This window comes from Mustela lutreola, chromosome 2 (genome assembly GCF_030435805.1).
Source record: "Mustela lutreola isolate mMusLut2 chromosome 2, mMusLut2.pri, whole genome shotgun sequence".
In the NCBI taxonomy this organism is placed as follows: domain Eukaryota; kingdom Metazoa; phylum Chordata; class Mammalia; order Carnivora; family Mustelidae; genus Mustela; species Mustela lutreola.
The window spans coordinates 4339196-4360531 of NC_081291.1; the positions used below are offsets into that span (position 1 = coordinate 4339196).

General features: G+C 63.8%; 2 protein-coding genes across 3 annotated transcripts in view; both read right to left on the minus strand.

Annotated features, from left to right (window-relative positions):
* LOC131823072 (uncharacterized) lies at window positions 1-2047 on the minus strand (the record flags this gene model as incomplete). Its single annotated transcript, XM_059159061.1, is given in 3 exon segments — window positions 1-580; window positions 669-1532; window positions 1535-2047. Coding segments are annotated over 2 exon segments (1086 nt in total), but the record flags the coding sequence as incomplete, so codon positions are not given.
* MLLT1 (MLLT1 super elongation complex subunit) overlaps window positions 2038-21336 on the minus strand; it is a 62552-nt gene continuing 43253 nt past the window's right edge. The window contains exons 4-12 of one of the 2 annotated variants that reach the window (XM_059159652.1): window positions 20134-20277; window positions 16392-16517; window positions 11862-12416; window positions 7703-7790; window positions 5726-5834; window positions 3539-3638; window positions 3167-3238; window positions 2891-2962; window positions 2038-2700 (exon numbers count right to left, since the gene is read on the minus strand). In XM_059159652.1, the coding sequence (XP_059015635.1) occupies window positions 2572-2700; window positions 2891-2962; window positions 3167-3238; window positions 3539-3638; window positions 5726-5834; window positions 7703-7790; window positions 11862-12416; window positions 16392-16517; window positions 20134-20277 (1395 nt within the window). In that variant the 3' untranslated portion in view covers window positions 2038-2571. The remainder of the gene's footprint in view (window positions 2701-2890; window positions 2963-3166; window positions 3239-3538; window positions 3639-5725; window positions 5835-7702; window positions 7791-11861; window positions 12417-16391; window positions 16518-20133; window positions 20278-21336) is intronic. The other variant, XM_059159653.1, reaches the window with a different exon arrangement.

Here is a 21336-nt window from a genome sequence, read left to right on the forward strand (position 1 = left end):
TGCTTTCCCATCTGACTTTATTTCACTTTTTTTTTCTATAAAACTCCTCCATAATTTCACAATTTAACAAAAAGTTTAAAATCCAGGACAGAAACAATCCTGTAACTTATTACAAACACGATTCTCCTTTATTCCTTTTATCCGGGAGTTGGTCTCGGGCTGATGAGTGTCCTAGTTCCTAGTGAGACACATTCTTTGTAAAAACCCTTATGGGTAAAAAAGGTATTCGATACCTTTTGCTTTCAGGTGTCGGTTTACATTTTGTTCAGGAGATAGCAAAACACAGGGATTTGCACTGGGGGCAGGGGGCTGAACACTAAACCCGAGGCAATCACGAAGTGCCAGCCCCTTCCTATGGAAGCGTCCCCAGACCCTTGTAGGCCCAGCTGCCGGGCAGCTGGGGGGGGGGGGGGAGCAGCTGGGAATGCTGCGGTCAGGGTCAGGGCCCTGGGTGCCTGGCACGTCCATCGGTGGTCATGGGGCCAGCACTGGGGCCTTCTGGCCAGAGGAGGTAACTGAGAAGTGGGTTGGTGCTTCTGAAAGCCCCAGAAACAGCAGGAGGGGCCAGACACTGCTGCTCCTGAGGGCAGGTCGAATCCTGGCCTTCCTCCAGCGGCTTCCTGGGCACGGCCCGGCTCCAGAGCTGAGCGCCGCCCAAGCTGCCACACGGAGCTCGGGAGGGCCTATGGCCCTTCCCAGCAGATGCTCCCAAAGGGGAAAGACCAGCTCAGGCTCCTGGCTGTGGCCCCCAGCAGCCTCCGCACACAGAGGGCTGGGCAGCGGCTGCCTTCCGTGTAGCCCACGTCAGGCCGGTTCCTTCAGTCCAATGTCTTAGAGTTTCCAGAGAAGAAAGGTGCCCCACTTTGGAGTATTGTCGGCCTGCCTGGGGAAGGGGGCGGTGACGGCACAGGGCCCGCCACACAGGCCTGCCCTCTTCCTAATACCTCAAGGCAGTGGGGTCAGGAGAGAATCAGAGCAGACGGCGAGGAGTCATGGCGGTTTCCTCTGCAAAGCTCCCGGGCCTTCCCAGCGAGTTCTGGGGACTTCACCAGGGAGGCTGAAGTCTGGGGGAGTCTTGGAGGCAGGGCTCCCCCAGGAGTGCTTAGGGTCTGCCTCACAGACGAAGCCACAGGGAAGGGGAGGCTGGCACTCCCCGCATCGGAGCTCAGAACTCGGGGGAGGGGGGAGCCCACCTCTGGGCCCCACCCCAGTCCCTTGCCCCTGGTCTCCTTCACGGCAAAAGTCGGGGGCGGGGGGTCGGGGGAGCCTTGAGTCGCAGTCTGGGGGAATAGAGGCTGAGCACACAGGGCCCCTGCCCCGAGGAGCTCCATCCTGGGGGCGGGGGGGGCTGACGCCGCAAGGGCATCCTGGCTGGGAGCGAGGGGCCGACGCGGCCCTTGGAGAGTCTCAGGCATGCGAGGAGCTGGGTCTCTGGACCGGCGTGACTCGCGGGGAGTGGGAGGGCCGAGCTCAAGCCAGAGCCGTGTGTGCCCAGAAGGGCCTGCCACTGGCTGGGCCCGGCCACGAGGGGCTGGCTCTGAGTCCTGACACTCCTCAAAAAACTCCACAAACTATCCCGTCTTATTTGGCAAAAGCTCATTTTTTCAAAGTTCGAAGACTCCGACAGCAGAAGGAAAAGGGTCCTATGGAAGGAGGAAGAGTACGAGCCGTGGGGGAGGGGGCGGCCGGGCAGGGCCTGCGGCCGGCGGAGCCCAGGTCGGCGCCTGGAGGCGGCGGCCGGTCTGACCAGGCACCAAGTGCGCCCAGGCCCCTGGGTGCCCGCGGACCTGCTGGCTCGTCGTAGTGTTCGCTGGCCCCGCGCAGGGCCCTCCGCGCCCCGGGAGGACGACTCATCCCCTCGCCTGGAGAGGGCCCGTGCTGCTCCAGCTCGGCCTCCGGCCCAACGACCAGACCAGTGGAAACGTCTTAACCTAAAAGTCCCGCCGAACTCACCCCCCACCCCCCACGTGCAGCGCTGCCACGGACACGCACACCCGGAAGCCGCTCTGGTACCTACAGTGCAGACACACACGCACACTAGAGAGAACTATACAGAGAGTCCCAGCACAGTGAGAGCCCGCGGGGGGCTGCGGCCCTCTGCGCTCCTGGGGCGCGGGGGGGGGGGGGGGGCACTGGGGGGGGTGTGAACCGTTCGGGGAGGCTGGAGGCAGTGCCCTGGCTGCTCAGAGAGGCCCGGGAAGTGAGACCAGGCCACGCGCCCCTCCTTGGAGCGAGGGCCCCACCACCGGCCACCTTTCCTCCCCTTCTGAAGCGAGGCCGGTGCTGCCTTCAACACCCGCTGCTTTCCGAGTGGGGCGCAGGGGACGGCCCCTGCGTGTTGGGGAGCAGCGGCGCTGGCCGGCCCCCGCTCAGCCTCAGGGCTCCCGCTAAGGTGGTGGGGACGGTGGGCCGGGAGCCGACGAGGAAAGTGCAGCTGGCCGTGTGGGCCGAGGACAGGGCGGTCACTAAGGCAGTGCTGCGGGTGGGGGAGTCGAGAGCGGAGGAGGAAGGCGGGGCCCAGATGCAGCCGCCCAGGGCCCCAGCCAACAGGGCCCGGCACCCGGCCCGGGGTCATGTGGCCACGGCCTCCAGGTAGCTCTGCAGCTTACGCACGGTGGTCTCATCCAGGGAGAAGAGATCGAAGTCGAAGGTGGTGTTGGTGACGTTGAAGTGGCCGGTCTCCTCAATCAGGTTGACGATCTAGAAGGTGGTGGCAGGGTGGCGTCAGGAACAGGGGGCGGGTGTGGGGTGCCCCCCCCCCCAGGCTCTGAGAGGGGAGAGGAGTGGGGGAGGAGGAGGGCTCCCTGGGGAGGCACGCTTGGGCAACCCCCCCCCCCCCCCCCCCCCGCCCCTAGGCCTCCCAACCCGTGGTGGGGGCGGGGCACCGAACCTGCTGCAGCACGTTGCGCTCCCGCAGGGCCATCAGCCTCCGGTGTAGCTCCACCAGCTCGTCCGTGTAGGCCTGGGGGGGTGGCGGAGGGGCGCTCAGCCCGCAGCCGCGCCAGCCCCTGCCGACAGCTCAGCCCATCCTGCCCATGAGCCCACCCATCTTGGCGCAGGGCCCAGGGGAAGAGGAAGGCCAGACAGGGTACCCGGTGGGAGAAGCGCATCAAGCTCTGGGGTCCTGGGGTTCCCCCCCCACACCTGCCCAGTCCCAGCCCGCCACCTTGTCATAGGTGCCCCTCTTGAGGATCTTCTCGGGCTTGCTGCAGGACTCCGGGCTCCTCCGGCCTGATGCCTGCGGGACAAACCCGCGTCTGCTCAGAGCTCCCGCCTTCCTCCCCTCCTTCCTCCCTCCCTTCGGTCCAGGGCCAGCCCATCCTGGCCAGCAGAAATCTCTCTGGGGTCTGGGGGGCAGGGGTGGGGAATCAAGCCTCAGCCTCCAAGTCTTGGAGAACCACAGCCCAGGAGCAGGCCACAGGCCGTCCCTCGGCCCTACATCCAGGGTGTGCGGGCTGAAGCAGAGACCTGATCACCCAAGAGACCCCCTTCTCCTCCTCCTGACTGGGCCACCCGGGGCTGCCCCCCACCCTCTTACCTTGTTGTTGGGTGGGGGTGGTTTCTTGGAGGGAGGGGGCTCTCGGCTGGGCAGGCAGGAGTCGGCGCTGTTGTCACTCTCACTGTCACTGAAGCTCAACCTGAACACAGGACATGGCTCCGTGTCAGGCCTCTGCCACCCACTGTTCCGGGACCTGGGCTGCCGCCCCGCGGGCCTGGCGTCCACCCCATATTCTCGTTTCCGCGCTCCCCTAAATCGACTTCACTCAGTTCTAGGCAGCTACTGCCAATAGGAAGCAGCTCTGCTTTCCAAGCACAGAGCCCCAAGAGCAGCGGGCCGGCACCCTGAGAGGCTCGGCGGGGGGCGGGGGGGCGCAGGGCTCCTGGGTCGGAACCCAACCCGAGGGTGCTCTGCTGATCTCGCTCCTGGGCTGGGTTCTGCTGCTGGTGGCCGAGCACGTGGAGCTGCGGCGCTCTGGACAGCAGGCCTCCCCTGTCAGGGGCACGGGGCAGCCTGTCCTGGGGATGAGCGGTCAGGCTGTCTCAGAGAGGAGGGCGTGATGACTCAGGGCTCAGAATCCCCCACACGCACGAGACTAGAGCTACGTCTTTCTCACTCCGTGTCTGCACTAAACGTGCCGGCCGCTGTCTTTAGCATTCCCCAATCTCCGGAAGCCCAGGACGCACTCCTCTACCGCACCGCTGGTCCGCAGCTGCTTACTCCCGCTGCCTGACACAGGCCTCCCCAGGGAGCAGTGCGAGAAGCAGCGGGACCCACAGAGGCCAGAACCTCAGCCCCGGGGGCTCTGTTCTCACTGCCCTGGGGTCAGGGCTGTCCCGTCCTTGGGAGGGTGGCTGGGCTCCTCCCACAAGCAGCACCCAGCCCCCGGCCCCCAGGGCCCTGCTCTCTTCAGGGCCCAGAGGCTGCTCTCTCCCCAACTCCCGCAGCTGCGGGTCCTCAGGAGCGAGGCAGGCGGGCGGGCCTTTTTGTTGCCCGGGCAGCACACAGCGTCAGCCAGGCCCAGGCACAGCCCCGGTGCCCCATGCACCCTTCAGTTCCCCTGCATCTGTGGGCTCCCCCCACAGCAACTCCCCACAAGGCAGACAGGACAAGGTGGGGTTCTGTCAGCTCATCCCAAGCAGCCACAGGGCCAATGTGGCCCCTTTCCCAGCGCTCCAGAAGGCCCGACCTTCCACGTTCGCCCCTAGAAAAGGTACTTATGCATATCTGGTCCCTGTGCGGCTCGGGGACCTTCTCAGGAACAGGGCCACGTGTGTGAGCGCTCACCGCCCCCCCCCCAGTGCCCCCCACACCCTGCACCACACCGGGCAGGGCAGGAAACACTGCATTCGGTTCCTTCTGGCCTGGATGGTCCTGACCCACCCTGGCCCAGCCCCATCAGCCCCATCCACCCTGCCCCGAGCCTGCCCACCAGAGCACAAGCCCCTTTCCAGCCTCCCTCGGCCGCAGCTCTCAGGACGGCAAGGTAGCCACTGCGACCGGCACAGCACCACTCGCGCCCCCCGTCAGGCTTCCCTGACCCTCGGGGGTGCAGACTCAACGCCCAGCCTCTCCGAGACACGGGCTGCTGACTCCCGGGTCCAGCCGATCTGCTGGCCCGGCGCCGAGGCCGACACCTGCCCTGGGCTGGAGACTGACAGCACACAGCCATCCTGGAAGCGGGCTCGCTCCAGGGGTCTGCGGGTACCCAGTGGAGGAGCCTGGCTCACCCTGCTCCGAAGAAAGGACAGACGTCACCTTCCCCAGACCAGCGGGCAGCCACAGCATCTCCCCGTGCTGGGGTGTCCGCAGCTCCCAGGAGAGTTTTCAGTCTGTCCTCACCCTGTGCCACCCATGTGGGTGGGGTGGGGGGGAGGTGCCCTCCTGGCCCCAAAGCAGAGGAACAAGCCCCCCTCCCCCCGAACCAATGTGTAGCCTGGACCAGGACTGGCCCCGGGCTGCCGGGCACTGCCTCACTCCCTTCTCTGGTGGTGCCTGCGCGTCGTGCCCTCAGCACCCCTGCCCTTCCGGCCAGCCGGCCGTCTAGAGAGCCTCAGCCTCATGGAACCGAGCACGCAGCCCCCAGGCAGGCTGCGGGGGGGGGCTCCACGGACACTGCCCTCTTGGCCCTACCTCCCCAAAGCCCCCCAACTGCAGCAGAGGCAGGTCGAGCCACCCCGGGTCGCCCTCACGCCCACCCGGCTCGCTCCCCGCTGGCCCGGGCACCTGGAATCCCTCCCTGCGTTCGTCTTGCCAGAGGCCTCCTCGCCTGACGAAGAGTCGTCCTCGTCGGACTCCTCGGATTGCAGGTCCTCCACCATGGAGCGCAGGGGGCCTGGGGAGCGCGGCGAGGGAGAGAGAGGAGGGCGCAGAAGGAAGATCAGGGCTCTGCCCGGACCCTGCAGGCTCCCCTGCACACTCAAAGGCCACATGGAGCTTCCTGAAACCATGACCCCAAAGCACAGCCATGCAAGCCTGCCTGGGAGGTCCCTCCCGCCAGAGTGAGGTCTGCCACCCACCCTTAAGAAAGGCCCCCGTGGCCACCCTCTTCCTGAAGGACCCCGTGGCTCCTCTGCCCCCTACCTTCCTGGCCCTGCTCGCAGGACTCCAGCCCCTGGCCCTGAGCACAGGCCTCTGGCCCCTGGCTTTGCTCGCAGGCCTCTGGCCCCTGGTCCTGCGCACAGGTCTCCGGCCCCTGGCCTGCAGCAGGATTGCAGGGCCCCTCCATCACCCAGGCCGATGGGGCAGCCCTCCTCTGCTCTGGGTGCAGGGAGCACAGCCTCTGCCTAGAGCCCCAGCAAGCCAGCCCCGGCCAGGGAGGGCGAGGCAGCCAGACCTGGGGGCTACAGCACCCTCCCGGGCTGCCTGCGCCCCTATTTGGGCCTGCCCAGCCCTTCGGCAACCCCCTCCGCTGCTCTGGGCCAACCGTCCTCTCCTCTCTCCAGAGGCTCACAGTTCCAGTCCCCTACAGACGGCATCTTGGTTTATATTCCTGTTACCAAGGCAACAGAGGGACACAAAGCCCTCAATTACCTTGGTCACATGATCCTGCCTGGGCAGGTTCCCCCTCCCTTCCCCGTAGATAAGAACCCTTGGAGAGAGTGTGGGCTTTGAGCATCCCAACCCCCACTCCCCTCAGCGACTGCCGTCTGAATTCCAGCCCAGACCCTCCCCCCACCCCAACCCCCCCAACCCCCTGCACATGCTCCAGTCCCCAGCTCTCCCCAACCCTTGAAAAAAGATTCGAGACTGTGGGGGCAGGAAAACCTTGGCCCCATCCGCCAGAAGTAATGTTTCCGGTTTGAGGGTGAGCCCCTGGCTGCCTTCTCACCTCAGCACCCTGCAGGCCAGGGGCCCCCAGGCCCACTCTGCACCCGAGGGCAGCCAAGTGGGACTTTGGGCTTCTCCCCCTCCAGCCTTCCCAAAAGGGACGCAGGGAAAAGGCAGAAACGCAGACTGCTGGGGTCTGAGCCTGACTGTCTCCCCCCCTGCCACAAGAGAGCCATGCTAAGGTGGCCGTAGGGATGGGTGTGGGGGCCGGAGGGGAAGGGGGTGGGGGAGGGGTGAGCACGGGGTGGGTGAAGATGGGGCAGGGGTGAGGTGCGGACGGGGTGGGGGGTGGGCAGAGGAAACGCAGCCTCTATCTGCTGGGGGCAGGGGCACTGGCTAGGAGGGGTGTCTGCTCAGGGGTGGGGCCCAAACGAGGAACGGGCCCCTCTCCAGAGACCCAAGGCCGTAGGCAGGCAAAGCTGAGGCCCCCCTTGGAGACAAACACCAAGGAGCCGGGAAGAGCCCCACTTCTCACGCCCGGCCCCCGGTCGGGGGGCGGGGGGCTGCTTCTGTGTCGCTCTTTAATCTGGACACCCTGAGCCTCCACAAACCTACGGACACGCGTCTGGGGGCCTGGTCTGGGAACATCCAGGGCCGGGCTCCCCCACTCTTCCTGTCACCCGGGGCCTTCCCTATCACCCGCCCCACGTGCGCGCCCGCGAGCGATTCTGGCGTTCAGACTCGGGGTGCGCGGACGCTCAGGTGGGGAGCGAACCCCCATGCAAGTCAACGGTGCGGAGAAGACAGTCGTGACGTCCTCTGGAGCCCAGTCCCCTGAGCCTCACTGGCTCCAGGCGGCCAGGGCCTGCCCGTGCACAAGAATACTCCGCGGGCGCCGAGACCCGTCCCCCGCCCGCCCTCCACACCACGCACCTTGACTGTGGTTCTGGGAAGGCTCGAAGTCCGAGTCCGAGCTCGAGTCGGAGCTGGAGCTGGAGTTGGATGGGCTCGACTGCACAGACTTCAGCCCGGGGCAGTGGGGATGGGCAGGGCAGAGGGAGAGAAAACAAGAAAATCTTTCAGTCCCGAGGGAACGATTGGGCAGCACATGCCCTCTGGATGCCGGAGCGCCTGGCCAGTCTCCACCCAGACCCTGAGGCAAAGGGTCACCAAGGCGCCAGAGCCCAGCACCCTTGGCCTAAGGCTCACACAAGCTCTGGGTCCCCCTTCGTCCCAGGACACCAGTTTGCATTCAAAATACAACGAAGGGACTTGAAATTCCTAGCAGTTCCAGGACAAGCTGCAGGCCACACGTCCAGTCTGTCCATCCCCCGGGGCAGGAGGACAGAGAACTAGTTAAGCTCTTAATGCTGTGCAAGGGTTGGCGGTGGGGGGCGGGGGGGTCGGGAGCGACAGCGCGTCTGTGGTGGCTCATCTCTTTGTGGGCCCTGCCCTCCTCCGGCGGCGGCCGCGCTGGCTGGTGTGGGCCATGGTCCTGCGGGGATCAGCGGAAGGGAAAGGTGGGTACAAAACCCATCTTCTCTCTCTCCCCCGGTTTCCTCACAACCCGTCCCAAGGCTGAGGCATGACCCAAAGCGGTCTTCCCGCCACGTGCTACCACCCACCGTGTGCCTGAGCGCGCGATGAGGCTGTGTGCACGTGACAGGCGGGTGAGGCCGCGGTGGACCTGAGCTGGACCCATCATGCTACAGGCGGTCACAGCCCCTCCTTTCTCTTCCCGGGGCCAGTTGCCCCCAAGCCCAGCCACCAGGGGGCAGTAAACGCCAAAGTAGGACACCAGACCTTAGGATTGGTTGGTGGGGGGGCGTTGGTTAAGATACTTGTAAGCTGCACCTGCCCTGGGGAACACAAGCAGGGGACAGGAGCCTCTGGCAGAACGGAGGCTGCATTTGTTCCCGGGCCCTTGGTTTCTGCCAACAAGCTACTCCAAAGGGGCAGCCCAGGAGGCCGTGGGCCAGGGGCACGGGTTCCAAAGGGCAGAAGAGCAGAGCCTGCAGCTCAGGAGGTCAGCCTTGGCCCAGAGCACCCCAGCGTGCAGGGGCCCCAGCAGGTCTGTCCTTGGGACAGGGCCTGTCCAGCCCTCTCTAGCCTCTGGGGACCCTCTGAAGGGAGACAGCTTCAGCACCAGGGACCAGGCGCCCCCCCCCCACCCCCCAACACACACACCATCACAAGGAGGGAAGAGGGGGCCGGGAGACAGGTGTAGGCAGCCCGCAGTGCCTGTTCAGTCCCAGCTGGCGCCGCATGAGAGCCCCTGGCCTGCTGCAGAACAGGACAGCCCCTCAAGATGACCCGTGGAGTCAGGGCAGCCCCCAGCCCGAGGAAGGGGCCCTGGGAGGGCCCAACTCCTCCCTCACCCCACAGACCCACAGAGTGATGCTGGCTGCCCAGGCATAGGACACTTCTCACCTGACGAGTTAAAGAAGTTTTTTTCTCTACAGGTTAGCACAGCCCACCGGAAGCCACTCTAGGCCTTCGCGATGTGTGTAGCCCTGCGTACCCCTCCTCACCCCCCTTCCCACCAACCAGTGATGTTCCCTGGGGAGCCCTCGCTGAGAAATCCAGCCTAGACAGCCATCAAACACAGACCAGTGAAGACGTGCGACACACACCAGCATGACCCCCAAACCCCAACAGGCCTAGAGCCAAGTGGCCCCACAGGCACGCAGACCCTGGAGCTCTTACCCTGGTGCAGGCGTGCCGGGTTCAGACCCTAGCTTTCTCATCAGCACCTCTGCTTTTCAGCCTCAGTTTACCTATCTATGAAAGAGCGACTTTGCTGGTCTTTGCTAAAATGTGTGTCTGTACTAGATGTTAGCACACCGAGCTCGAGGTCAACTGTGCCACTGACCTCTGAGGACACAGGATTTGGACAGGACTGGGCCAGGGGCGTGGGCAGGAAGGGCCGAGCACTAGACCGGGGTTTGGCAGTGCCTGGTTGGGTGACTCAGGTCAGCAGACTCTGAATGTGGGGAGCCCCCAGGAACCGGCCTGGGCCCCGTGTCAGATAGGCGAGCACTGGTGTTGTCCCTGCCAAGCAGCGAGACGCCGTTCTCAGGAGAACTTGTCCCTCTTCCTTCCACGCCAACCCCAAGAGCAGGGGAAGGGAACCGAGAAACGGTTTCAGCGGAAAGAACCTAAAGAAGATGCAGGTCAGAAAGCGCACGGCAGCTCACTGTGAGCACTGCCCAAGTGTCCCGGCCCTCAGGCCACGTGGAGTGTCCAGAAGGAGGGTGGAGGGCCTTCTAGGGCATGACTGGATGGGGGTCACTGGCTCAGGAACCCCGGGGGCCAAAGTGACTAGAGAAAAGCCACCGGAGCGACGGGGGAGCTGGGCCCAGGGCCACCGACAAGGAGCTACCCGGCCACCTCTGAGGGCTATGGGGAACGGCAACTCGGGGTCCTCACACGGTCAGAACTTTTGGGTGCTGGTGCCTCACACAGCCCCCAGGGTCAAGGGCTGGGGAGGCCTGTGTCTGGAAGGCTAGCCCGCCTCCTCTATCAGACACCTGCACCTCACTGCGGTCCCAGGGTTGGCAAAAGCTCGCGAGTCACACCGTCTGGCGTCCTGTGGGTGGTTTGAATCTCACACATGCAGGGACCTCTAGCAGCAGAGCCTTGTCATTCAGAGGTCTCTTGGGACATGGGAAGCTCTTCTTTAGCCAGGATAACCCCCAGGCTTCCTCAAGCAACTCTTGGGACACAGTGCCCAAGGCCACAGACCCCGGATGTCCAGCCAGCCCATACAGGGCAGCCACCCCCAGGGGCAAGAAGTGCCCCACATAGCCTGCCCACATGACCACACCGGGAAGGCGGCCTGAGCACCAGCAGCAGGTCGCCGTGTGCCGATCAGGGGCGGGGGCCCCACCTCTCCCCCACCGTGCAGGTGCGCCAGCCGTGCGCCCGGAAAGGCCTGGCCTGAAAGCAGCTGAGGTGAGGAGGGAAGGGCACCGGCCCCCAGCTGCAGGTGCCGGGCAGACGGAGGAGGTGGCAGCCGGAACAGCTGCTACCAGCAGCCAAGGAAGCTCCAGCCGCCAAGTGACCTCCCGCTGTGGCCCGGGACTGCTGGGGGCTTCCAGAGAACAGGCCCCGTCCCGGGGGGCTCCAAGGTCACTGGCAGATGGAGGAATATGGGGCACACGTCACTGACAGCTCTGTGTGTACCCCTAAGCCAGCGGGGCGCATGGTTACCCACAGGCCAAACCGTCGCCCCAAGCCCACACCATCGTCTCCAACAGTCTGCCCCCGGGAGCCACTCTCCAAGTCCCAGCAGAGCTCTGAGCGGCAACACCAGAGGCAAGGCTTCTGCCTCCCAGACTGAGTGAGGATTTGGAAACACAAAAAGGCAGTGGGGGCAGGGACGGGTGACACGAGTTGGGGGTCACTCAGTCACTCCTCTAGCCAAGCACCTGTCCTCTGACCCCCAGATGCCACACAGCAGCGGGGAGAGGGGGGCCGCCCCGGAGGCCCCTGGGAGGTCTGGCTCCCCAGGCAGCCATCTGGCTACTGGCTGCCCCACGGCTCAGCCGTCTCTAACGGCAACCTTCAGCACTGCCTAGAAAAGCTGCTGCGGCAGGAGCTGCAAACTGCGCGCACGAGAGCAGGTGGTCAGAGGGGAGGGCAGGCGGGGAGGCCCAGCGGCCAGCTGCAGTTCGCAGACCAGAAGAGCAGAGGAAGACGCTCAGGGATGCCCCAGGAGCAGGGGGAGCGAGTCTCCAGACGGAATGACCCTGCGGTGGCCAGGGAATTCACCGCGGTGACCCATGATCGGTCCCCGAGACCCTGGCCCGTGCAGGGAGCTGTCCACAGAAGAGGGCTCTGAACCAAGCACCAAAACCCTTCTTCCCTAAGCACTGTCTCTAGCTTGCCTGACCGGAGGGGAAACTGAGGCTTGGAGAGGTGTGGAGGTTTGCCCAAAGCTACAAAGAGCAAGTGGGGACCCTGGCCCCCAGCCTCCTCATGTGACCTTCGGGCCAACAGGCTTCAAGCAGCTCAGGTTGAGGAGAGAGAGGGCGGGGTGGGGGGGCGGTGGGGGGGGGAGGAGGGGAGGGCGGGGAAGGCGCCACCTCACCTCTGTCTTGAAGGAGGCTTCGTCCTCCGAGTTGGACTCCTCCACCTCTGGGGGCTTTTTGATCTCCCTGGGCTCGCTCTCGGTCTTGACCTTCTCCCCTTTGGCGCTGCCTTTGTCCTTGGCTGGCTTTTTGTCCGAGAAGGAGGAAGATGAGGTGCGGGGCGAGGTGCTGGGGGCGCTCCTGGACCCCTTGGAGCTGCTCTTCTTCTGCTTTTTGGCGCTGGGCTTGGGGGAGTCGGTGGCGGCTGGCCGCTTGCTGGAAGACTTCGGGGGGGGCGGGGGCGGGGGCCCGCCCTTGGGGGACATGCTCTCCAGTTTGGTCTCCTTCAGGGCCATCTTGGGCTCCTTGAATGCGGCCTTGGCCGGTGGGGCCTTCTCTTCCTTGGGCGGCCGGCCTTCGCCCAGCTTCCGCGCGGCGTCCTTGGCGCTCCTGGCCTGCTCGCGCTCCGGCTCCTTGCACGGGGCCTTGCCCTCGGAGTCCTTGCGCGGCCGCTCCCGGTGCTCCTTGGCGGTCTTGTGGGTCTTGCAGGCCTTGCTGCTCTCCCTGCTGGCGTCCTGAAATGCCGGGCAGGAGGGGAAAGACACGGTCAGATGGCATCTCGGGGCCGCCCTGCTCCGCCTCCCCCGACCCCTACAAAGTATAATCCACCTGATTCAGACTCAGCTAGAGAAAATCTTCCATAAAGCGAAAAAGTAAGGCAGCAGGTGAGAGTTTTAAATGGAGCTGTCCCTTTAAACTACTAGGAAGTGTCAGCAGGTCCCGGGCGACTGCAGGCTAAGATTCCCCTCTGAATTGAACTGACATTCCCTGAGGGATTCAAGAAGAGCACACGGTGAGTCAGATATGAGACAGGCAAGCCACATCGACCCGCTCCCACGCCGGCACTTCGCAGCTTCCCCGTGGCCCAGGCGAGTGGAGACTGCGCGTGGTGTTGGGGAGGGGCTGGGGGGGCACCAGCAGGCAGGCACCCCCTCTTCTGTCCCCACACAGAGCCTGCGCGCCTCCTGCCCGGTCACCCCCACCCCAGCCCCTATGCAGACCCAGCACAGCTGTTCTTTGACCCCCATGGCCAGCATTTACTGAGCACCTGCTGGATTCCCAGGCCCTGTGCGGAACAGCTCCTAAACCTCTCGGAATCAAAGCCACCTGGGCAGTGTCTCTAAAACACGTCCGACTCTTGAGTGTCCACCTTGAAAATTCAGAGGGTTGAGGGTGGAGCCCAGACTCTAGCATTGGTCCACCAGGTCACGGAGCTCCCTCTGGGGATGGACGCAGAGAGGGGCCCTGAGCCGGGCTGCTGAGAAGGCTGGGCTGGGGTCTCCAACCCTGCACACCTAGGCTTCCTCTGAACGAGGGCAGGTCCACCTACCTCACTGGGCAATGGCGCAGGGCCCAGCAGGCAGCAAGCACTCAACCGAGAGGGGGCTGTGGTCACTGCCACCAACCCCCCGCCGCCCTGAGCAGCTGGCGCAGTCTGCAGGCAGGAGCCCCATGGGACACCTTGTTCGGGCTTCCTTCCTATCAAAACCCCCCCATCACTCTCTATATCTGGGTATGCCAGACAGGAGCCCCCTGTGGTCAGCTGCTAAGGGCTCCGGCCCACTCAGGCAGCCAGGTGCATAGCGGAGCCCCAAGGCTGCAGAACGAAGGACACCAGGAAACCAATAGAGCCAGACCAGAGGGTGACGTGCACCACACAGGCAGCCACATTTCACCGGTTCACCCCCAGTGCCAAGGGGACAGCCTGGAGCACGCAGGAGAGGGCAGGAAAATCCCCAGCAGTGAGGCCCCTGCTGCTCCCACAGGCTGCCACGGGACCCTCCCAGCAGAGAGCCACAGGGACAGAAGGCGCAGCCTTGATCACCTCTGATCCACTCGGGTCGCCGTCTTCTTGCAAATCGGTTACCCACATCAGTGCCAGAGGGTTCGGGGACAGCCCCACATGGCCGTGAGTCGCTGTCACCTCCCTGGAGAAACACTGCCCAGGGGGCTGTGGCCCCAGCTCTTATGTCACCAGGGCCGGGGGAAGGAATGCTCACAGCACGAGCCCCCGCAGCCCGTCTAATGGGGCAGCCCCCCTGGGCCTGGCTTGCATAACGGGGCTCCCCACCCCACAAGGTGGTCCCCCAAGGAGGGAGGCAGGAAGCAAACTCCACACGCCACTCCAGCCTCTTCCTGCAGGGCCCATGTGCCTGCTGGGGCTGCACGAACCCATCCGAGTGCCAAGAGGCGGGGCAAAGCAGAGCCAACAGGCACGTTGGCCAACACCTCCAATGTAGTTTCCGTCATGCCACCTCCCAGCTCCCCAGCCCCGAGCCCTGGGGTCCACCCCACCTCCACAGCCACCCTTTGCAGCAGCAGCTCTTCACCCAGGGCGGGGAGGCTGCACATGGACCCCCAGATCACGGGCTCTGTGAAATCACACACTAACTCAAGCATAATGTAGATATTCCCAGGCGTAAGCACTCATCACAGTCCTATTCTCAAAGCTGTTAGTGACCCCCAAAATGACTAAGAACCAAGCTTTAGAGAGAGGTCAGTTGGGCCAAGTGGCTGCCATCAGACCAAGGGGCAGGTGCCCATGAAGCCCCACGTGTGTGGTCCAGGGGAGCTGCCGGGCGGGGGCCGGAGGGCACCACCCCTATGGGAGTGTGAGCCTCCCAGGGTCCCATCCCGCTCCCAGGAGGCTCCGATCCCTGCCTGGCAGGGCGCCCTCTACGGACAGAACCGCCAGGGAACGATCTGCAGAGGGCTGCGACAGCCCGACTCTCCAGCAGTCCCCAGGCCAGTGGCCAAGGTTGTACAAGGACCCAAACCTTCCCCCCAAGCCCCCTCTGCCCAGAGTATGTGGCCTGGCCGATCGGACCTTTTGGCTCCAGGCTGCAGAGAAGCAATCTGGGGGAGAACAGCCAGTGCCCAAAGGAAGGTCCTCAGCCGGACAGAGGCTAGCGCAAAGGCTGTGCCGTCCGGGGAGGGGAGAGGGAGATGGCCGGCTCAGAAGCAGAAGGCTGCAGAGCCACCAGCAGAGAAGAACCTGCCTTTGGCTGCCTAAGAAACCCCCATGCAGGTGCCTCCTCAGTCACAGTGCCTGAGGGGAGAAAGAGCCTGAGGCAGGGATGGGGGGGGGGGCGGGTTGCGCAGTGAACACTGCCCCCCGCCCCAGACACGCACTTCTGGCCTGGGGGCTCCTGGGGATCTCAAAGACCCTGGCGAGAGAGGCTGCGAGCAGCCCTCGCCGATGCAGCCCTGTCAGCCCCAGCGGTGTCCTGGCCACTCAGGAGGGCATTCCCTCGTGGTGTCCGGGTGGCTTGCAAGTGACACATACAGAAGAAATGTCAGTTCCTACTACTCCTATTCCCCAGAGCCCCAAATAACTGTGGATGGCTGAGAGAGAAGCCACCAGATCTTCTGCAAGAGTTTCTCTTCCTTTTCCCCTCCACACGCGTCAGGGAAGGACAGGCCCGGGGGGCCAGCAGGGGAGAAAACCCCCGAGCTGCAGCCGTGCCTGGACTCCAGCCACACACGTCTGGACCGCGTAAGTCAGACAAATCCAGGATGTCAGAAACCCACTGGCCTTGTGGAAAGTGCCAGAAAGACCCCGCCTGGGGGATGCAGCTCTCCTCCCGGGCTGCTGACAAGGAGAGCTGTAAGACAGGCCGAGAGCTCCGCCCAGGCCACCTGGGGCGCCCCAAGCCCACAGCACCCAACAAGTGAGTGAAGCAAGAGAAACACAAAGACGCAAAGTGGATAAACCCGTGCGGTCGGTGTGGGAGGACAGGCAGGTGCCGCGAGCGCCCGAGGAGCTTGACCTCTGGGACACAGAGCCCCGTAGGCAGCTACAGGAGAACAGGACGCACTCCTGAGCTTGTATACACATCGGGACCCTATCCGAAGGGCTCCAGTGACCACTCCTTAACAGTTCAGAGAGAGGTCTTGGGGAGGCACAGTGCCGCCTGCCCAACAGGACTGAGACAAGAGACAAAAATGCTTCTTCTTGGGGGAAATGAGCCTCCTTACCACACTGTCCCACCTGGCCCTTCCCCTAAATAAGCAGTCTGCACCGAGAGCTGCTCCCAAAGAAAGAGGCCAAGCCTGGAACAGTCCGGGGAGGAGGTACCCAGCCCCGGCAGATGGGGCATTCTGGCCACGCTCAGGAGGCCTGGGAGCTGGACGGCCGTCGCGCACACGCTCTGTCCGTGGCCCCCAACCACGTGAGACTCTCGGGGTCCTGGCTGAGGGGTCCTAAGGCCCACGGACACAGTGGGAGCAGCGAGGACGGGGCGGGCTCTCTGGCCTTAAGAGGAAGAGGGCGAAGAGCCTGCAGTCCCGCAGCTATCCGTGCTCCCGCAGGCGCTGACCCTCCGCAACGGCAGGCAGCTGCCCGGTGGAGCCGAGCGCTCCAAGAGGAAGAAGCCAAGGGAGCGAGTCTGGGAACGGAAGGTCCAGCTCTGCAGAGGGGGCGCCCTGAGCCCAGGACCCACCACTGGGCCCCAGCGCTCCCACGTGACTGGGCCTTCCGCCTCACTAACCTTGGAGCCGTGGGACGGTTTGGTCTTCTTGGGGTCAGAGAAGGCAGAGAGTGGAATTGTGGGTAACATGGGGTAGTCGGGGCTGGGCCTGGACACCGTTTCTGCTCCTTCGGGCATTACCATCACCTAGTGATAAAGAAGAGACAGACGTTATCAGTGAGCAAGGAGGCAGGCTGGATTTCTGACCGGCAAGAGGAAGTCAGCCTTCAGGAGCCTGGCCGGAGGCTGTGGGAGCGCCTTCTGGCGGACGAGCAAGGGAGGGCCGGAGGCCACTTTTCCCAAAGAATCAGAGCCTTGTCCTCCACGAGGGGCTGGGGGGCTGAGTGCTTGGAGCGAAGCGGGCTCGAGGCGTAGAGCGAAGAGAAGCCAGGGTCCCAGGATGGCTGGGCCCTGGTGTGGCCGCATGGCCTCTAGAAGGAGAGCCCGGAGCACGGCAGACAGGAGGGCCAGGCCACGAAGACTGGCGGAGAGTGCCGAGAAGCACGAGAAGGCAGCTGTGGCCCAAGCTGACCTGCACGCTGCGGTTTAGAAGGACCAGAAGCACGGCTTGGAAAGGCAAGAGGCCAGCCAGACACCCACACTGGGCAGCCGTGCGGCAGAGCGAGCAACTGTGGATGGCCGGGTCCCCCATCTCCGGGGGCTGGGGGGGTTGCGCCCTCCTCCGTGGTCCAGCAGGCGGAGGTGACCGAACCGGCAGCATGGGAGGCAGAGGCAGGAGGGAACTGCACAGGGGTGGGAGCAGCTCTCTGCAAAAGCCGCAGCACGAGCCTGCGGGGGAGAGCGGCGGGCGCCCGGCTCGGTCAGCCGACTGTTGCCAGGAGGAAGGGCCTGGGATCCTGCCGGGAGGTGCTCCCAGGAAACACTGGCCGAGTCCAGTGCGGCTCCCAGGCTCCTGCCGCACCTGCTGAAGGAGAGAAGGCTTGGGGCAGGTCATCCGAATACTGACACTACACGTTAACATGACCAGCGGCCAGCCACTCAGAGGGAACCTTCCAGCGAGCGACGAGACAGAACAGAAGAATAGAGCGCACAGTGAAAAAAAAAAAAAAAAAAAAAAAGGAAAAAGGGGGGAAAAGCATTTAAACTCCATAGAAAAAGCATCATTAATAAACTTGAGCACCTGGGGTTCCTTGACCAGCCAAACCCTTCCTCTGAGGAGGCTGGCGTCAGGGGCCACGGGGTTGAAAGCAGCACAGCGAAGCCCCTCGTGCCCCTGCCCCGTGGCCCCCGGCTCCCCGGTGGCTCCCCACAGCCTGTCCGAGCACAACACTCTGGCCATGGCACCCGGAGCCCAGCAGAGCAGCCTGGGCCGCGGGCAGAGCCCCACGTTCTCAGGCTTGCAAGGACTCGCTGGACACAGAGAAGCAACTACAACCCGACCCAGGGGCACAGACAGGTCCCAACGCTCCTGCACTCGCATTTCCCGCCACGCTCACCTTCAGGCCTCTTCTTCCCCTTCTAATGACTGTCCCGGCCGGACGCGGCTCCCGGACAATGTAGCGATCACCTCTCCTGTCCCTCTCCCCCATGACAGCCACCTCTGAGAGAGGTCAAGTGAGCCAAGAGTACGCCTTCCACCTCCGCCGCCGCACCTTGTGAGGACCCGCCGCACCCGACGGAAATACAGACCCTCGGTCGCAGAAGGAGCTTCTATTCCGTGCGGCTCAGCTGCCGATGGGGCAAGCTGAGGGGTCGGACCTCTGACCACCCAGCAAGGAGCACAGCTCGTCTGGCCACGGCTGAGCAGGTGCCCGCAGCTTGGGCGAGGGTCACGGGGCTCCGGGAGATCGCCGGCAGAGGGGCGACCAGCAAGGCAGAGCTCACCAACCTATGGGTCGGCTCGCGACTTTGGTTTTCTCGGCACCGACATCAGCTCAGGCAGGTCTGAGGTCACCTGCCACAGGACGGCAAATGCCAGCCCCAAAGGGGATGCTCTGCTCAGAACAGCACAGGAGGACCACGACTCATGTGCCGGGAGCTACTATCCTATCCATGGTTCCAGCTGCCCTAAGACCGGAGAGCCCTGCTTTGCTATCAGCCCAGGGCAAGCCCCAGAGGCCTACAGCCCCGAAGGGTGAGAAAGTTCCTGACCAACCATTCAGTTCTCCAGGTGGCCCTCCCTGGAGTGAGGAGCACCGGGCAGAGACCACCGCGCCAGGCTCTGCCTCCTCCTTCCACGACTGGCCCTTCCCAACGGCTCGCCAGACCTGCACTCCCAACTTCTCCCCGTCGCCGCCTCCGCCCTCCAGTTTTATATGTTTTGATGATGCACATCGAGCCTTCATCTCTTCTTAGCAAAGAAAACCTCCTTACGCAGGGGGCAGCGGGGGACAGTCACTCCGGGGTCCCAGAGCTCTGGGAGGCCAGGAATGCTAAGCACCGTGTGCCTCCCAAAGCCAGGCTGACTACGCAGCCTCTGGGAGACATGCTCTGGGAGCGTCCGGCTACAGAAAGTAGGTGGTGAAGCCAAGCTGGGGAGCAGCCCGGACCCCGGCAGCCCCACCCACTTCCTCGGCTCTTCCGGGACGCCCAGGCAAACTTCAGGACACACGCCTCTGTGAACGGGTTCCAGCACCTCCCTGTTTGTTCCCGTCAGCCATCACGTGCTCGATGATAATCACACACTCATTTTTTATAAGGAACCCGGCAGCACATAATCAAATTCTCTACAATGAATAAGTGAGTTCCTTTATTAAAAAAGAAAAACAGGGGCGCCTGGGTGGCTCAGTGGGTTAAGCCTCTGCCTTCGGCTCAGGTCATGATCTCAGGGTCCTGGGATCGCGACCCGCATCAGGCTCTCTGCTCAGCAGGGAGCCTGCTTCCCCCTCTCTCTTTGCCTGTCTGACTACTTGTGATCTCTGTCAAATAAATAAAGTCTTCAAAAAAAAAAAAAAGAAAAAGAAAAAGTGTAAAAGCCCCAGCTGAGTCGGAAAGAACTGTTCTGGAGGCCTACAGAAGCCCAACCAGACTCCTGTGCTCGGGGGGGCGCAGCCGGGCCCACCATGCGCACCCGCGCCCTCCTGGCTGGCGGCTGGGCAAATGCCCAGCGATGCTGGGGTGCCAACGGGGGCTCTGGGATGCCCCTCGTCCTCAGCCTGGCCCTCCCTCGGCACACATGGTCCAGCCTCTCCCAAGGCACCCCTCCTCCTCCATACCCAAGCATCCCATCCACGCCCAGCGCCCCTCCTCCAGTTCTCAACCGTGCTCCCAGCACGGGGCCACCACACACGGAAGCCCAGCCTAGAGGCCTGGGCTCTGAGAGCTGACGCCTCTGTTGGCCTCCCTCGGACAAAGCCGCCAGGCGACGCGCATCACCAGGGAACCCCACAGGGAGCCTCCGCTGTTTCCCCAGATGACGCAGTCCCAGCCCGGCCTTGCCGATCTGGTTCAAAGCCGCCTCCTGCGCCTCGCCACGCTCACAGCCTGGCCCCACGCCCGTTCCTCCCACCCCTCCTTCCCATGGAGAAAGATGCTAATTAACCACAGTCAACCAGGAAACTCTGTGGGTAACTAGTCACTAGTCGTTCACAGTGGACAACGCCCCGGCACCGACTCGGGACACCCGGATCCGACGCAGGGCGGCCGCCCCTCCAGGTCTCGGGCACCCAACAACGCGGAAGAGACGGGCCTGGGAGACCCACAAGCACCCCAGCACCGAGCCTGCTGCACACCAGCAGCCGCGCCGCAGCCACGCTGGAGCGGCCGGCGCCCCCGGCGCCCATCTGAGCAGGGGCTCACTCACCCCGCCAGCCATCAGCAGCTTGTACCGGAACTCGATGGTGGGGTTGTTGAAGGTGAGCTTCTCACAGCGCAGGTGGTTCACGGGCGGGTTGCCCTCCAGGTTCAGGAACAGGTCATAGGTGAAGCAAACCTTCCGGGGCTCCTCCTTCAACAAAGAAGACAAGGAAGTCACCTCAGAGGGGCGGGCAGGAGGCCAGGGGGACAGCCACAGGACACACGCCCCGCCGGTGGCCTCTACCCACTCCTGTGCCAGGGCTCCCCGTCTCTCCCCCTCAAGCCCTTATCTGCTTCTCTCGTGCGCCTCCTTCTCTATTCCGTTATCCAAAATAACTTAACTTACTATGTGCACTGCACCCAGCAAACCAGGCTCCACGAGAGAAACACAGACCATGAAGAATGATGTTCTCAGACAGTTACAGGAAACACTCCTGCTGGTGGAGAAGCCCCTCTCCTTCGACCCTCATGGCACCCATCAACAAACGGAGAGACCGAGGCTCCGAGACTCGGCTGATGAGTGGCAGTACAGGGTCCTGAGTCCAGGCTCCGAGGCCTGCGATTCCAGTCTCCACCCCGTGCTCCCTTCCTGGTGGAGTGGGGGGCAGCTCCAAAGACGTCCAAATGGCCGACAGGTGCACGAGAAGATGCTCGGCGTCACTGATGATCGGGGACAGGCCTATCCGAACCCCGAGATCACACCTCCCAGCCCCCAGCACGGGCCACTCTACGAAGTGGGAAATCTCAAGTGGTGGTGAGGACGTGGGGCACGGGCGCCCCATACATGCCACTGGAGCACGCCGTCCCTGCCCCGTGCCCACGGCCGTCACTCCCAAGGGCTGTCGGGGGGCCCCTCCCCACGTTTGCTTCAGAGTAACCGCCCCATACGCCTCTCCTGATACACAGCCAAGAGAAATGAAAACACGTTCACACAAACACTAGTACGTCCGTGTCCACAGCACAGCCAGATTCACCACAGTCCAAAGTGGATGCAACCCCAGTGTCACGACGGATGAAAGTAACATGTCCCTCCACACACGGGTGTGTCTCTCAGCCACGAACAGGAGATGCCAACAGGCGCTGCCCGGGGGGACAGACCCGGAGCCCACGACGCTCAGACGCAGAAGGCCACACAGGGTGTAAGTCCGCGTGTGTGACACGTCTAGAACAGGCCCCTCCATAGACGGGAGGGGAACTTGTAGTTGTCAGG